Source organism: Natator depressus, chromosome 2 (genome assembly GCF_965152275.1).
Source record: "Natator depressus isolate rNatDep1 chromosome 2, rNatDep2.hap1, whole genome shotgun sequence".
Taxonomy (NCBI): domain Eukaryota; kingdom Metazoa; phylum Chordata; order Testudines; family Cheloniidae; genus Natator; species Natator depressus.
The window spans coordinates 227,956,466-227,973,764 of NC_134235.1; the positions used below are offsets into that span (position 1 = coordinate 227,956,466).

The following is a 17,299-nucleotide window of genomic DNA, read 5'->3' on the forward strand; positions in this document are numbered from 1 at the left end:
CTGCTCCTGGGAATAGCTGACTGGCTCAGTGAAGTGCGGAGGGCCCTCAGCTCGCACTGCCTTCAATGGGAATTAAAGATGCCTGGCATCTTGCATCATCGAGTTCTTAGTGGGGACAATTTGATATTGTTGTATCTCAAGAGGGATTGTTCATTTCCCCAAAAAACTTTTTATTCCGTAATCAGGAGCAAACAGTTCCACCATGAGCATACCCTAAGCTGTGTGATAGATCAGTGGTTCTCAGCCTGTGGTCTGTGGACTCCTGGGGTCCAGAGACTATGTCTAAGGGGTCCATGAAAGGTTGTAGTTACCATAGATCAGTGCTTTTCAACCTGTGATCCATGGGCCCCTGGGGGTCTGCAGACTGTCTGAGGTTTCCAAAGGAGTCTGCTCCTCCATTTGAAAATTTTTAGGGGTCCACAAAGGAAAAAAAGGTTGAGAACCACTGTACTCGATCATACCAAGAGCATAGCGTATATGCATGAAAACAGAAAATAGAAAGCAAAGGCCAGCCACAAACCAAAAATGGGAGATAGCAAAAAGACAAACGTAAGAACAAAAGAAATATACTGGTACTGCTCAGGTGAGCATACACTGAAACTTTACGTGTTCCATATACACTCAGTCTCAGTTATGCTTCATTGTGCAGCACCCTCATGCTTTGGTTCATATGTTTTCCCGGTTCTAGCCCCTATCCAGCATCCTCTCCATGTTTGTATATTAGACATTACTCACCTATGCAGGCTATCATGCATTTAGACTGTGATCTAATTCTTAAGGTTTTAGTGGGTGTTACTCAGCCCATTCCCCCTTTATAAACATTGCTGGGAATAGGAAGTTAGGGTAACCTCCCAAACACAGCTTTATTTCTTGAATGAACTGAATTAACTGACTGATGGTACAAAAGGGCACAGGAAATGGAGATACATGGCCTGATTCACCTCGTACACTGGTGTAAATCACATAATTCCATTGACTTCAGTGATGATACACAAGTATAACTGGGCAGAGAATCAGGACCATGAAAACCAGCTCTCCTCTAACCATCATGAGTTAAGGATATTGTGGGGGTGAGAAGCTTGTGAATGCAAAGAGGAAAAGCATTACGGCCATTTCTTGCCTGACAGGGCCGTGTATGTGCTCGTGAAAGAGAGCATGAGAATGCTCAAGGACTTAGTGTGGCAACACAGCCAACAGCCAGGAGTAATGCTTTCAAAAGAAAGGTTATATATTCCTCTAGTTCTATAAATGTAACTTCTCTGTGCCTAGTGCATTACTTCTTTGCACAGATTCACTCTCATACATTGGTAGCTTGCACTCCTTTCCAGATTTTCATTGTTAGGGCCCATACCTTTGGGATTAGTGAATCTGAGATCTGCTGCACATCTGTGCAGGGTTACTGTAGTAACAGTACTTTATTTTCATCAAGTGTTTTTCCTGTTAAATTGTGTGCGATCAATACTGTATGCAAAATAACTCAGCAAAACTGAACACAGCTACAAACCCATCTCGGGGTCTAGTACAGCTCACACCAGTGGAGAAATGCATTCTTCTGGTTACTGCAATTTCATCAAACAGGCATGTTGTGGATTACAATTTCACCATTCTTTAATAATGGGCTGTACCAGATCATTAGAGTAGCATTGTACCACAGGAGGTGAGGTGTTAGTAGGAATCCCAAACATGTTTTGCAGGTTTATATTGGCCTTAAAACTCACACCTCGTTTAAAATGCATGTGCATATTCAAGCACACAATCTCAGTCTTAAATATAAAAATATTTGACAAAAATTTGAACGATTGTTAGTCTGTCATAAAGAATAAAATCTTTCCTTTTATTGCTGAAGGGAGCAAAGAGCTCCCTCAGAGTTTTGTCCCTGACTGTGATGGGAGGTTAATGAGAACTTTGGGTTTAGTTAGAACAAGCATTGGGACTTTTAAAAAAAAATTTGGTGACACAAGCAAATAAAATACCAACACACTTAAATTAAGCTGGGCACTTGTTCCTTAGCTCAAGCTAATGTGGGAATTATTAGGAGTGAATATTTTTATTATTATTATTATTGGGGAAATGAAAGGTTTCCTTCAGCTATTCTATAAATACATCCACAGCAATGGATAACCCTTGTCCTTTCAGCCCCCTTGCGCTGAGGAACTCTGCTCCAAAGAGGGCTCCTTCTGCATTTCTATATAAGAGGTGACGGAGTTAAGGAGCCACAGGTCCTGCCCCAGGCTAACTTCATGGCTCCAACACCCGTTCCTGCCCTGGAGGGGAGTACATATGGGGGCTACTATAGGGTTCCCTTAATCCTCCCCACCGCCCCCTATCCCCACACAGCAACCTGCACCAACCTCATGTACTTGGCTTGACATACGGAAGAGGATTTGCTCCTAAACATTTCCCATGGGTTTTGTGTGAGGATTCATTAGTGTTTTGAAGATGAAAACTGCCGTATGAGTACTAAGCATTATTGCTATTTACTGAACAGATCAATGCACAGTTGACCGTTAATTTGTTTTCAGGTGGCAATTGTGTTATTTAAAAGGCCATCAAAATTGTTCATTTTCTCCACAGTTTACAAGAATGTTATTTCACACTTACAGCACCACACATGATTTATAGGCATGTTATGACAACAGGGCTGTGAAACCTGACTTTCATTTGGCGCAGTGGTGGAGGGATTTTTTTTTGCTATATTTATTTATCTACCTACCTATATAATTTATTTAGGGCATGACCCTGCAGCAACCACCAATGGGAGTTTTGCCATTGACTTCAATGAAAGCAGAATCACGGCCTCTCTACTTCTGATAACAGAAACATACAACCCACCCTGCCAACTACCCAATTTTTTTTAAAAGTCCTATACATTGGTAATGCAAGTGTGTGTCACCGAATGGGATGTTTTGTAAATCTGGGTATCATTACAAATAAAGGTTAGAATGCCCCAATAACAATTTGAACTAATGTGAACTTAATTACCTCTTTTTAGGAGATTAGAAACTAATTTAAAAGGTGACAAAGGTCAAGGATTTTCCTCTCATCTAGTCACCCTTCATTGTTTATTTTTTTAAACTGACTTTGAAACTTCTTTATAAACAGTTTGAGTTTCTGTGCATAATTTACACAGGGGCAGAATGCACTCTGGTTTTATTGGTACTTGTTCACTGACCATGCATGAAGAAAATGAGATTCTTTCCCTCTCTTGGCTATAGTTTGGATTTGTAATAAACTAAATTCCTTCCATGCGAAATTAAACAGAGATGCATATTACCACTCTAAAGAGGAGCACACAGAACTATATCAGCAACCCAAAATCTAGATTAGATTCTCCCCCACCCCCAACATTCCCCTTCCCCTGCAGGATACAAGTAACTCCCAATCACTGCAGTGAAATTACTTTGTATCCTGGGGAGGGGGAGGGGAATAGGGCTCTTAGATCCGAGTAGTGTTTATGCACCTTCTGGTAAAGCTGTGATCCTTGCACCTATCTCCAAGCAATCTGACAATTTCAATGTGAAAAACACTGGCAGTAGTGTCCCATTTTCACAGGATGGATGTCGAAAACAAGAATCAGTAGACAGTGATTTGAGGGACATACAGAAGTATAATTATTTTATTTATAAACAGACTAATTTAACTTCAACACAATGTTGCATGCAAATGAAACCTGGATACTACAGTACTTCAATACGATGGTGGTAGATGCATTAAAAATACATAAAAGATAACTATCAGATGTATTATATTAGACACTGTGCAACCCTGTAAATGACCCATAACATTAGTGAATAGAACTGATCCTGAAAACCCTTATTCAGCTGAGCAGCCCCCTCTGTTTTAGTAGGAATACACACATTAGGCTTGTGCCCATTACAAAAGTTACAAAAATGCAGCACATCTGAATTTCTGAAATAGTTACATGGCCGAGGCAAGATATTTTAACAATGCTCTGATAGAATTTAAAACCATCATGCAAGAAAATGGGCAAGTAGATATGTAGCAAGTAAACATTTTAAGCCTGGTGTAAATTCTATCCTGTTTCAGGATGGTCAGTTATACTACCACAGATTAGCCAGCTAGGTGAAGGAAGAAAGCATCAGACAGCTGAAAAATCTGATGTAATTTTATGACACGACACAGGGGCTCCTTATTGTAAACTCATCTTTGTCCCCAAAAGCACAGCACTAACATTGCAAGTGGCCCTTTAACACCGGTGTGCACAACCACCACCATGTCTCTCCATGAATCCCACAGGTCTGGCTATATTACACTCCCTGGAAATGCAAGAGCTAGATTTTCTTCGTCCTCCTCAGCTGAAAAATGCTACTGTGCAGGCTCCAACTCCAGAGGTGATGGAGCATGAACCCACCATAATGCAAAGTAGTTCTAGGCCATAGCATGCCGGATTATCTGAGCCATTAGCAATTATCTTTGAAAAGTCATGGAAGATGGGAGACATTCCAGAAGACTGGAAAAGGGCAAATATAGTGCCCATCCATAAAAAGGGAAATAAGGACAACCTGGGGAATTACAGACCAGTCAGCTTAACTTCTGTACCCAGAAAGATAATGGAGCAAATAATTAAGCAATCAATTTGCAAACACCTAGAAGATGATAAGGTGATAAATAACAGTCAGCATGGATTTGTCAAGAACAAATCATGTCAAACCAACCTGATAGCGTTCTTTGACAGAGTAACAAGCCTTGTGGATGGGGGGAAGCGGTAGATGTGATATATCTTGACTTTAGTAAGGCTTCTGATACTGTCTCGCATGACCTTCTCATAAACAAACTAGGGAAATACAACTGAGATGGACCTTACTATAAGGTGGGTGCATAACTGGTTGGAAAATCGTTCCCAGAGAGTAGTTATCAGTGGTTCACAGTCATGCTGGAAGGGCATAATGAGTGTGGTCCCACAGGGATCAGTTTTGGGTCCGATTCTGTTCAATATCATCATCAATGATTTAGATAATGGCATAGAGAGTAAACTTATAAAGTTTGCGGATGATACCAAGCTCGGAGGGGTTGCAAGTGCTTTGGCGGATAGGATTAAAATTCAAAATGATCTGGACAAACTGGAGAAATGGTCTGAAGTAAATAGGATGAAATTCAATAAGGACAAATGCAAAGTACTACACTTAGGAAGGAACAATCATTTGCACACATACAAAATGGGAAATGACTGCTGAGGAAGGAGTACTGCGGAAAGGGATCTGTGGGTCATAGTGGATCACAAGCTAAATATGAGTCAACAGTGTAATGCTGTTGCAAAAAAGGCAGGATCATTCTGGGATGTATTAGCAGGAGTATTGTAAGCAAGACACAAGAAGTAATTCTTCCCCCTACTCTGCGCTGATTAGGCCTCAACTGGAGTATTGTGTCCAGTTCTGAGCACCACATTTCAGGAAACATGTGAACAAATTGGAGAAAATCCAGAGAAGAGCAACAAAAATGATTAAAGGTCTAGTAAACATGACTTATGAGGGAAGATTGAAAAAAACTGGGTTTGTTTAGTCTGGAGAAGAGAAGACTGAGAGGGGACATGATAACAGTTTTCAAGTACATAAAAGGTTGTTACAAGTAGGAGGGAGAAAAGTTGTTGTTCTTAACCTCTGAGGATAGGACAAGAAGCAATGGGTTTAAACTGCAGCAAGGGCAGTTTAGATTGGACATTAGGCAAAACTTCCTAACTGTCAGAGTGGTTAAGCACTAGAATAAATTGCCCAGGGAGGTTGTGGAATCTCCATCATTGGGGATTTTTAAGAGCCGGTTGGACAAACACCTGTCAGGGATGGTCTAGATAATACATAGTCCTGCCATGAGTGCAGGCGACTGGACTAGATGACCTCTTGCGGTCCCTTCCAGTTCTATGATTCTATGATTATAACTACTGTGGGCAAGAAACTCAGGGCAGTAGCTGTTTCTCAAACACTTCAGAAAGTTCTCATCTCTGTCATCAAGGCTTTGCTGCAGAGAGTAGAAGAGCTGGATCTAGCCTCTATATGAATACTAGTAGGCTGCAGGGGAGAGAATTCCTAGGTGACTCTACCCTGACTCGACCACTCATCAGAGGTCTGAATATGTCCCTGCACCTACTAAGAGGAGCTCCCTTTCTGAGGAAGATCTCTGGGGTGGGAGAGACTTGAAAATCAGTAGGAGCTGCTGAACCACTTCTGTAAGTATGGGATAGTGTACGAACCCCATGAGAAACCAGGGTCATGATGAGAAACCCTGTTTGTTATAGAAGGGTTGGTTTCTAATGCCCCATGTGGCCAGAAGTACCCATCCTTCTGCAATGGCCAAAAAGGTGAGGGGTGGGGGAATAGACATGGGGTTTCCCAACTTACACAAATACATTAGCCCACCAGAAAGCATGATGGAGCACATGGGTGAGGAAAGTTCACCGCCACTAGTGCAGAGAGAGCTGCTGTAGTGAATGACAAGGAAACTCGCAGTAGACAAGTATTTCTCCATTATATAACGGCTCCCAGGAAGAATGAGTTGCAAATGGAGGTGAAAAATTAGAGAGGTTGGTGGAAGAGCTAACCCTCTACAGCTGATGCCCAAATAGGACATGGAATCCCTAGCAGGATCACTTATCAATCAATAATTACTATGTGAGGTTTTAAGAGAGGCTCAAACTATTAGTGCACATGACTGATGATCCCGAACAAGTTGAGGATGAGGACTGAATGCACATGGCCCACCTTCCTGGATAAAGTAGGTCAGGCAATAGAATATAACAACATAGGAATTACTATACTAGATGGATGCTTCAATATCATTTTAATTGTTCATCTCTGATCCACTTCTAATTCTGCTGTATCTTTTTTTTTTTTGAGATAGTGCGACCAGAGCTGAATTCGAGGGTGTTTTGTTGATTTGTATATTATTTTCTCTCTCTTCTTTATATAGTTCATCATTTTGTTTGCTTTTTGCTCACCACTTTACATTAAGCAGAAGTTTTAATTGAGCTGTCCACAATATCTAGGACTTTTCATGAGTAGCTACAGTTAATTTAGACCCCTGTAATGTGCAAGCAATTCAAATTATTCCTTCCAATGTGCATTACCTTGCATTAGTCAACATTTAATTTAATCTGTGTCATTCACCTGGCTTTATTAGGTCTCTCTGAAGTGCTTCACAGTCTTGTCTCAACTTGACTAGTTTAAAATCTTTTGTGTCACCCACCATTTTTGACACCATGCTGTCCACTCCCTTTTGCATATCAATTAATTCATATATTAAACACTAGTCCACATACAGACCCTTCAGACACCTCATGGGAACACTTTGCCGTGATGAAAGTTGGCCACTGATTCCTAGTTTTTGCTTTCTGTCTCTTAGCTGGTTTTTAATCCAAGACAATATTTTATACCACACTCCATAGTTACTTACTGTTCTTATTAGCCTCTTGTGAGGAACGTTGTGAAAGGTGTTTTGAAAATCCAGATAAATTATCTCAGCTAGTTCTCGTTTACTATTATTTTGCTGACATGCTCAATGAATTCTGGAAGATTAGACAGGAATGGTTTTCCTTTACAGAAAGGTGTTTGTCCTTGTCATATCATATTCCTGTCGGGGTTTTGTTATTCTGTTATTTCAGCCAGTTTACCTGACACTGACGTTAGGCTTACTGGTCTGCGTTTCCCAAAATTGCCACTCCTGCCTGTTTAAAAGATAGGTTCAATATTTGTTCCCCCTCCATTATAAACAGGATTTTAATGAGATGGTGCCTCAATCACTTCATTCTTACTGACAGGTTTCAGAGTAGCAGCCGTGTTAGTCTGTATCCGCAAAAAGAAAAGGAGGACTTGTGGCACCTTAGAGACTAACAAATTTATTAGAGCATAAGCTTTTGTGAGCTACAGCTCACTTCATCGGATGCATGCAGTGGAAAATACAGTGGGGAGATTTATATACACAGAGAACATGAAACAATGGGTGTTACCATACACACTGTAACAAGAGTGATCAGGTAAGGTGAGCTATTACTAGCAGGAGAGCGGGGGGCGGAGGGGGGGAACCTCTTGTAGTGATAATCAAGGTGGGCCATTTCCAGCAATTGACAAGAACATGTGAGGAACAGTAGGGGGAGAAATAAACATGGGGAAATAGGTTTCCCGCCCCCCCCCCCCCCGGCTCTCCTGCTGGTAATAGCTCACCTTACCTGATCACTCTCGTTACAGTGTGTATGGTAACACCCATTGTTTCATGTTCTCTGTGTATATAAATCTCCCTACTGTATTTTCCACTGCATGCATCCAATGAAGTGAGCTGTAGCTCACGAAAGCTTATGCTCTAATAAATTTGTTAGTCTCTAAGGTGCCACAAGTACTCCTTTTTTTCATTCTTACTGTTATCCCCTTTAACCTCATCAGTTAGCCAAATTCAGTGTATTGTGGGTTGTTTCAGTTATGAGGGGAGATTGATGATACAGTCAGGTATTTTCTTTGTTACAATCTGTTTATTTACATGGAATGTACAAAGCCTTGTTTCTCCAAACACAGGAGGAACCAAACAACAAGAGCTACTTTATTTGCTTCAAGCCCAAGCCTCTTTAGCAAGCACCAGACCCAAAAGCCCTCTCATGAGGCTTCACCCAGGGTTACACACCATGTGTGTCCAAGCTGTGTATCTCTGTGTCTGTGCTTCTCCTGCTTCTCTTTTTTGCACACACACAGAGCTGTCTCCTGTGGCTCTTTTTTGCACATGTGCACCTTTACCCAAAACAATGTGCTCACATGGTTCAGATTCCTGGGCCTACTCATATATGCCTTTGTTTTAGGTGCAGGGCTGCTTAACCATCTTGCACAGCTATGTAAAATGAAGGGGAGTGGCCACACCCATCAGCCTCAACGTTGCTTCACCAAACCCAAAGCGTTCCATTCCTTCAAAATTCTTGAATGGTTATATCATCCGGTCTGGGTGACATGTTGCTTTTTAATTTTTTCCAGCACTTCTTCTTTGACACTTTAGTCTCTGACAGTCCCTCATCTTTAGGTTGAAGTTAACTATCTCTTCAACATCCTCTGTGCAGGAGACTGATGCAAAAGATCTCATTTAGCTCCTTTGCAATGTCCTTATTCTCCTTAATTGCCCCCTTCCACGCTATGAGCCTACAGGTCCATTGATTCTCTTGAAGGCTTCCTTCTTATGTACTTAAGGAATTATTGTTTTGTTGTTTCTGTATCTTTGGCTATTTGCTCTTCATATCTCCTCTTAACCCTTCTAATTTCCATTTATATATTGCCTGTCATAGTTTATTCTCCTTTCAATTGACTTTACTTTCTGTGGTAATAGTTACATTTTCTTGGCAGAATTGACATATTTTCACAAAAATAGCCGATGTATGCCATGAAAACGGTCGGATGTCTTCCTTAGAAACAAGCGTACTGGAATTAATTATGACTGCATATGATATAGTAATTTTAGTGACCAGCTGAACAGTGTAAATTGAAGCATTTCTTTGTACTACAGGATTGGTGAAGGCAAAGGTGAACATATGCAAAACCAGTTTCTCGCAATGTTTTCTGTAAATTAAGGTATGGATGAAACATCACTAAGAAATGAAACAATTTATTGCACATACAACATCCCTAAGGTGCTGTGCAGAAAGCTTGATGAGCCCCATGATCTTTTTTAATGAGCTCTTCTGTTAATAGCGAAGAGACAACCTCCTGCAATAAGGGGCAACAAGAGGAGCTGAAGACTGTATGATGCACAGGATGCTATGTGCATATGAAGCAGTGCAAGTGTGGAGTGAGGCATGGAAGGGACCTCCAATGCTTGAATTATTTTATATCCCAGTAGACAGGGACAAAATGCAGCTGCACTTTCCTTGCTGGCCTTAGTAAAGTGCAGAGCCCAGTCATTGCTTCAAATAAACAGACTCATCATAACAACATCAAATCAAACCCAGATCCTGTCTATCGTACACATTCCTTAATTCCAAAAGGGCTTGTTTGCTTTAAAGTTGCTTAGAGTATTAGGCAACTTCTGTCTCTCTTTCTCCTCCCTCAGTTTTGGTTGGGGTGTTTGGAGTGCAGGTGCTGGGAAGTATTGATGGCCCGTGATATACAGGCTGTCAGACTAGATCAGTGGTTTTCAAACTGTGCGTCACGACCCATTACTAAGTCGCGGAATGTAAGGCACTGGGTCACAGCAGCTCTGGTCAGTACCACCGCCGGGGCCATTAAAAGTCCTGTCGGCGGTGCTGCCTGGCTAAGGCAGGCTAGTACCTACCTGTTCTAACACCACACTGTGCCCCAGAAGTGGCCAGCAGCAGCTCCGGCTCCTAGGTGGGGGGGCCATGGGGCTCTGCACGCTGCCCTGCCACGACCACTCGGTCCGCACTCCCATTGGCCGGTAAATGGCCAATGGGAGCTGGGGGTGGTGTTTGCTGGTGAGAGCTGCACGGAGCCGCTTGTGCACCTCCACCTAGGAGCCGGACCTGCTGCTGGCTGCTTCTGGGGTGCAGCATGGTCCACAGTGCCAGGACAGGCAGGAAGCCTGCCTCTGCACCCCTGCTCCGCCACTGATTGGGAGCTGCCCGAGGTAAGATCATATCCCAACCCCATGCCCCAATCCCCCACCCCAACCCTGAGCCCCCCCAATCCCAGAGCCCCCTCCTGCACCCCAAACCCGTCATTCCCAGCCCCACCCCATAGCCCGCACCCCCAGCCCAGAGCCCTGACCCCCTCCGTACCCCAACCCCCTGTCCCAGCCCAGAGCCCCCTCCCACAACCTGAACCCATCATTCCTGGCCCCAACCCCACAGCCCTCACCCCCAACCCTTTGCCCCAGCCCTGAGCCCCTCCCACTCCACAAACACCTCATCCCCAGCTCTGTTGGGTCACGGGCATCAACAATTTTCTTCAGCTGGGGCACCAAAAAAAAAGTTTGAAAACCACTGGACTAGATGATCTGGTATTCCCTTCTGGACTTAAACTCTCTGACAAACCTCCCTCCATCTCTATATCACCATCTTCTTCCCATTAGTTCTTGGTTTATTGCTGAGTGGAAGCATCAGTAGAATAAAGGCTGTAGCTGCTGGTGACCATCACACTCACCAAAGCTTCCTTGTAGAGATGGGCCTACAAATGATAGAGACTTTCCTTCCCAATTACATGTTGCTTCCAGATGCTACGTGGATGATACTGCAGGATTGCTGAAGGTGGCGGGGGGGGGGGAGTAAATGGGATGCTTCTCTTTAGAGTGGTAACAGGGGTCTTTCTCTGGGCTGGGCTCATCAGGTTTCCCCTGACAAAATGACCCGGTAGTGGAGGCTGAGAGAAAGTGCACCTGGACATTAGCAAAGGGGAGTGCAGGCAGAGAGGAGGTAATTACACAAACCAAACAAAAAGGAAGCAGAGCAGTTGGAAGAAGCAAGGGATTTACCCCCTTACCTAGTAACACAGAGACTTAACAACACGGAACTAACAAGATGCCACCACACACAAGACCAGCTGCTTTTTTCTTGCATCCTCTCCCCACTTTCTTCCTGTCTATTCTGTATAGTCATCGTGCAAGCTCCTGGAGTCAGGGGCCTTGTCTTTGTAGGGCTGTGAAAGAACAAAGTAATGGTGACAGTCTGGGGGAATCTGTCGATAACCTTATGAATTCCATTTGATTTCATGAACTCGATATGTGACTATGACTTTCAGTGCTGGTTAAAACTTCCATTTTATGACAGAAGACAGACAGCTGAGCCACTGACTTTGAATGACCCTCAGCCAGCAGCCCCACTCACAGGCAGAGAAAACGGAAAATCCCAGTGTGAGAAGAGAAGCAGGAAGAGGTGTCATCAGACCTTGCTTTTAAAAGGGACTAGCTCTGTAGCAAGAAGAGGTGTAGCAGGATATGCTTTGCTCCTGCCTTTTATCGCCTCAGAAACCACTGCAGCTCCACTGGCTGGGTATCCACACCATGCCATTTACTTATGTTCCTTCCACCTACACCTTTACAGTCCTATGCAACAATGCAGTTTAAAGTGTCCTCTGTGCTTTCAGTCCCGTCCCCCATGGCCTCAGAGGACCAGAGGTCTCCCTTTTTTGAGATCTCTGTCAGACTGGGCTCAGCTAGCTGTGTTCCTCTCTCCTTGACTTCCTTCCTGTGCCTGTCTTATCAGTCTTGAGCTGATGGGCTAATCGACTCGTTAGCTCAGCCAGTCCCCCCAGCTGATTAGATAATTAACTTCAATTACCCCAGTCAGCCTTCTCCTGGGGGAACCACTTGGTAACAGAGTGCAGAGCCACCTGTTAGCGCCCAGCACTCTGTCACAGGGTAGTAGACCATTGCTAGAACCAGAAGACTGAGCAGAAGGACAGAGGCCAGGATGGACCTGGCCCCCCTCAAAAACATTGACCAAACCCCAAAGGATTCCACAGAGTGATGATGGATCTGAAGAAGGGAATTGTATTCAGGTGCTTGTTGTTTTCTATAGATCTGTAAATCTTTTCTGCTTTCTATGAGTAAAGTGTGTGTGTTTAGTAAGTTCCATTGCAAAGGAGCTTCTGTGTTTCTTGAACATAAGAATGTAAGTATGGCAATACTAGGTCAGGCCAATGGTTGATCTAGCCCACTATCCTGTTTTCCAACAGTGGCCAGTGCCAGGTGTTTCAGCAGGAATGAACAGAATAGGGCAATTTACCATGATCCATCCCCTGTTGTCCAGTCCCAGCATCTGGCAGTCAGAGATTTAGGGACATCCAGAAGATGTGGTTGCTAACAGCCACGGATGGATCTATCCTCCATGAACTTATCTATTTTGAACTCAGTTATGCTTTGGGCCTTCACAACATCCCCTGGCAACCAGTTCCACAGGGTGACTGTGTGTTGTGTGAAGAAGAAATTTCTTGTGTTTGTTTTAGACCTGCTGCCTATTAATTTCATTGGCTGACCCTTGGTCCTTGTGTTGTGTGAAGTGGAAAATTACTCTTCCCTATGCACTTTCTCCATGCCATTCATGATTTTATAGACCTCTGTCATATCCCCTCTTGGTATTCTCTTGTCTAAGCTTAAAAGTCCCAGTCTTTTTAATTTCTCCTCTTATGGAAGCTGTTCCATACCCCTAATAATTTCTGTTGCCTTCCTCTGTACTTTTTGCAATTCTAATATATTTTTTTTGAGATGGGGCATGTAGTATTCAAGGTGTGGGCATACCTTGGATTTATATAGTGGCACTATGATATTTTCTGTCTTATTATCTGTCCCTTTTCTAATGGTTCCTAACATTCTGTTAGCTTTTTTGACTGCTGCTGCATAATGAGCAGATGTGTTCAGAGAACTATCCACGATAACGCCAAGATCTCTTCTAGAGAAGTAACGGCTAATTTTGACCCCGTCATTTTGTATGTATAGTTGGGATTATGTTTTCCAATGTATAACACCTTGCATTTAGCAACACTGAAAGCAAAACTGGTGTTTCTTGCTTTAACTTTCGCATGGTCCCCAAATTGTTAAACTGCAAATTGAAGTGCCCATGAGGGCGGCACTCTAAGGGAGCTTGCATAGTCTACTGGGGAGACTTGGGAGTTCAGTACTGGTCTTGGGACCTAGGGCAGCCTGACCATGGGGTCCCGCATTCCAAGAAGGGGTCAGAACAAGAGACTGTCTCCGTATTGCCAACCTCAAGAGATCAAAAATCATGAGCTCAACCCCAAAACCTGTGGGATTGGCCTGAAAAAAATCTTGAGATTTAAAAAAACCTATATTGTGTGTTTGGTCTGTTTTAGGATTGCTGGACTCCTCCTGCCCACCCCCAATGTGTGTGACAATTAGCGCTACCCACACTCCAACATCGATTGGGAGAGGTATTTTTGGCTCCTGCTGCACGAGCTCTCACTCCCTCATCTGCCCGTACCCTGCCCAGCAATTAATTCTGCTCCCCCCCATATCCTAATTAATCCTGCCCCCAGCCCTGCATCAGTTCTGCCTCCCCCCAAGTTTATCCCCCTCACCTCACCTCTGCCCCTCCTAGGGTTCTTCACCCCCCTCTCCCAGGCCTGGGGAGAGCCTCCATCTTCCATCTTCCAGGGTGGGGAGAGCAGCTCCAGATGTTCTCCCTCGCTTCTCAGCCAGGGTGTTGCAGAGGAGCTGTCTAGTTGCTCACAGGAAGGAAGGAGAGAGCGAAGCCTCCCTAAGCTGCTGGACTCTTTAACCTCCTGATCCCCTCCTATGAGAATGGCTGGGGGTGTTCTGAGGCAATGGGGGAGAGAATTCTTCCTCTAGCAGCTCGGATTGGTTGCTCAGTGCCAGGAGGTGGGCAAGTGGAGAAGGCAGCCAATCAGAGGTGGTTTTCTCCCCATGAAGAGCTCAAATTTGTGAGAGGGTTGGGTTGGAACTTCTCATGTCATTGCAAGAGGGGCTCCAGCTCCAGCTGAAATCCTGTCACTCATCCAAAAATCATAAGAGTTGAAAACATGGGTGCCTGGACACTGCTCAGCCCCAGCTGGCTTAGCAATGCAGGGGATACAAAGGCTGAACCCAATACAGCAGGCTGGTGTCTGTCCACTAGTGGGGACTCAGCCAGCACTGTAACCGCAATATTTTCAGTACCGGTGTTTACTGGTGTAGCACGGAGTGAGATTCATATCCCAGAGGCACATTTAATGCATTGTTCAATTGCCTGGTTTGTCCAAAGGGGAGGAAGTTCAAATGGGAGGTTGAATTCCAAACTGCACTGCTGGGGGAGCTGTTCAGTGTGGCTCTTGTCCGGAAGCCCAACAGTGGCACTCCAGGAAAGCAGAGATTAGGTGGAGGCAGGAAAGCTGGCCTCAGAAGAAAATGGAGGAAGTTAGATGCAGGGGTTGGTCAGAGTGTGAGGGGATGACTGGGCCCTTCAACATGACTGGGAGATGTTCCCCTTTTATTGAGTAAACTGTTGGATGGTCAGAGAAACTCAGTTCAAAGGGGGTTAAAGTGCAAATAGAGATCGGTAAATCCTCTGTACATAAAGGAGAGCCCTGCCCAGGGAAAGGAAAGAACCATCAGGAGAAGTTACTGTGACTGTTTCTTATAGCAATACAATTCCGTTCGGCTTCTCAGATGTGTGTTCTGGTACTCACATATTCCTCCCCTCCCCTCTCCTTCCCTCCCCTCCATAGGGACAGGGAATTTCACGTGTTTAGGTGGTTCATCCTGAAATCTTTTGAGAACTGCAGAGAAGATGCATAGAGACATTATCACAAATCATTTATATTACTAATTGTTGTTATTTCTGATGTGTACATAGTTGAAAGTTGTGAGCTCATTCCTACAGTATAACTGGAATACGTTGGTAGCTGCAATCAGTAAAAGAAGAGAGAGACGAACAAGAATAATCATAGAATCATAGAAGATTAGGGTTGGAAGAGACCTCACAAGGTCATCTAGTCCAACCCCCTGCTCAAAGCAGGACCAACCCCAACTAAATCATCCCAGCCAGGGCTTTATCAAGATGGCCCTAAAAACCTCTAAGGATGGAGATTCCTCCACCTTCTTAGGTAACCCATTCCAGTGCTTCACCACCCTCCTAGTGAAATAGTTTTTTCCTAATATCCAACCTAGACCTCCCCCACTGCAACTTGGGATCATTGCTTCTTGTTCTGTCATCTGCCACCACTGAGAACAGCCGAGCTCCATCCTCTTTGAAACCCCCTTCAGGTAGTTGAAAGCAGCTATCAAATCTCTTCTCACTCTTCTCTTCTACAGACTAAATAAACCCAGTTCCCTCAGCCTCAATGGACTGGAGGGGTGGTAGACTCTATAAGAACAGCATTTATCAAGCAGCCAAGTGCAATATGAAAAGGAAACAAAAAGAAAATATTATATATTAGGAGTTAAGAGAACAAGCACAACAGTAAATAGGCATCTACTACAGACTTCTGTGACTGGAGAATGAGAATGAAAAGTTTCTGGATCATCTGTTAAATAGATCTAAATCACTGTTCTCAAGTGGGATTTCTGCTGAGTGAAGAATACTGCTAAATAGGAGACCCACTGAACAGATTCTTAAACTGCATGAAAATTTCATGACGGTAAAGGGGCTAGAAACCACCAAACCTTTTTCCACAAAGGCCAGCTAGTTTACAGCAAGGCTTTTTTTTCTGGATCAGGCGGACTCCTCTTCGTAACCAAGCTGACAAAGAACATGAAAAGATAGAAACATAAACTAACAATGGACAACAAATAAAAATGCAGTGAGTAACTGTAAAAAGAGGCTCGTCTTTCAACAGATTAAAAGTGACCACACAGACACCTTTTTATGGAACGAGATGAAGTACTACAGAATGATGAGAGTGCTTGGATGTTATATCTGTCATCATTATAAGCACTGACAGATGAAGATGATCTCTCCATTCTGTTTCTGTTTTTCTCAGTCCCGAGAGAGTATAATCCAGCTGTTTCCATCACAGAATTTATTTAGCACATTTTTCCATTGCTTCCTCTTTTTCTGTATGTTTCCCACCTTGAGGTATCCATCTGATGTTCAGTCCAGTGTCTTTTCTTCCAAATTCATTGCTGTTTCCTGTCTTTACTCTTCTCAGGGATATGATAATTTTTTAATATTATTTTCTCCACTTGTCTTTCAATTGATATAATTAAAAGCATATTACTATCCCTGCTGTATTGAGCTACTTACTGATTTTTGCATCATCTTTCTTGCTGTAGCCCAGCTTTCTGCAGTGTACAATATGGAGAGAATGGAGAATGAGGGAATAAAGTGAGAACATACTAGCTAAGTACACTTCTTTTTAAGATGGCCAATTTTCATAACTACATTCCCCATCCCAAATGTTATGTACTGCTTCAAATGACACCCTTGTGGATATTGTATCCATGTTTATTTTCCCGTCTACTGCAGAAGTGTGTCTAAAAACACAAAGAAAATGGTGTAGCAAGTTCAACAATTGTTACAAGATTTTAGGGAGAGGCAGATTTCCTGAAACTGCAGCTCAAGGTAAGGATTTTATTTAAAATATTTTGAGAAGATATCTGCAGTCATTAATAAAGAATTCCAAATGCTTTGCATTTTTAGTTCTTTGGTACATGACTCAGCAAAGCTATTTAAATCTATTTTCTAATGAGAAGTTGACTGTATAAAAATAATATCCAAAGATGTACCTTCCTGAGCACTCCCCAGCTTACTGCTACGGAGGAACATTCAGCATAAGATTGACTTTTATATGCATGCATTTATAATAATTTAAAAATTAAGCTGGCAGACTAAAGCTTAAGTTTCTATGAATATCATACTACGCATATGTGATGTTATCTGATTAAAATATGATTATATAGATCATTGTTGCAA

General features: G+C 43.2%; 1 protein-coding gene across 1 annotated transcript in view; it reads left to right on the plus strand.

Moving 5' to 3' along the window:
• The window catches only part of SPAG6 (sperm associated antigen 6), a 67,666-nt gene extending 50,949 nt beyond the window's left edge, over nt 1–16,717 (plus strand). Inside the window, exon 11 of the mRNA XM_074946066.1 lies at nt 16,660–16,717. Coding sequence (XP_074802167.1) covers nt 16,660–16,702 — 43 coding nt within the window. The 3' untranslated portion in view covers nt 16,703–16,717. The remainder of the gene's footprint in view (nt 1–16,659) is intronic.
• Nucleotides 16,718–17,299: the final 582 nt, after the last annotated feature.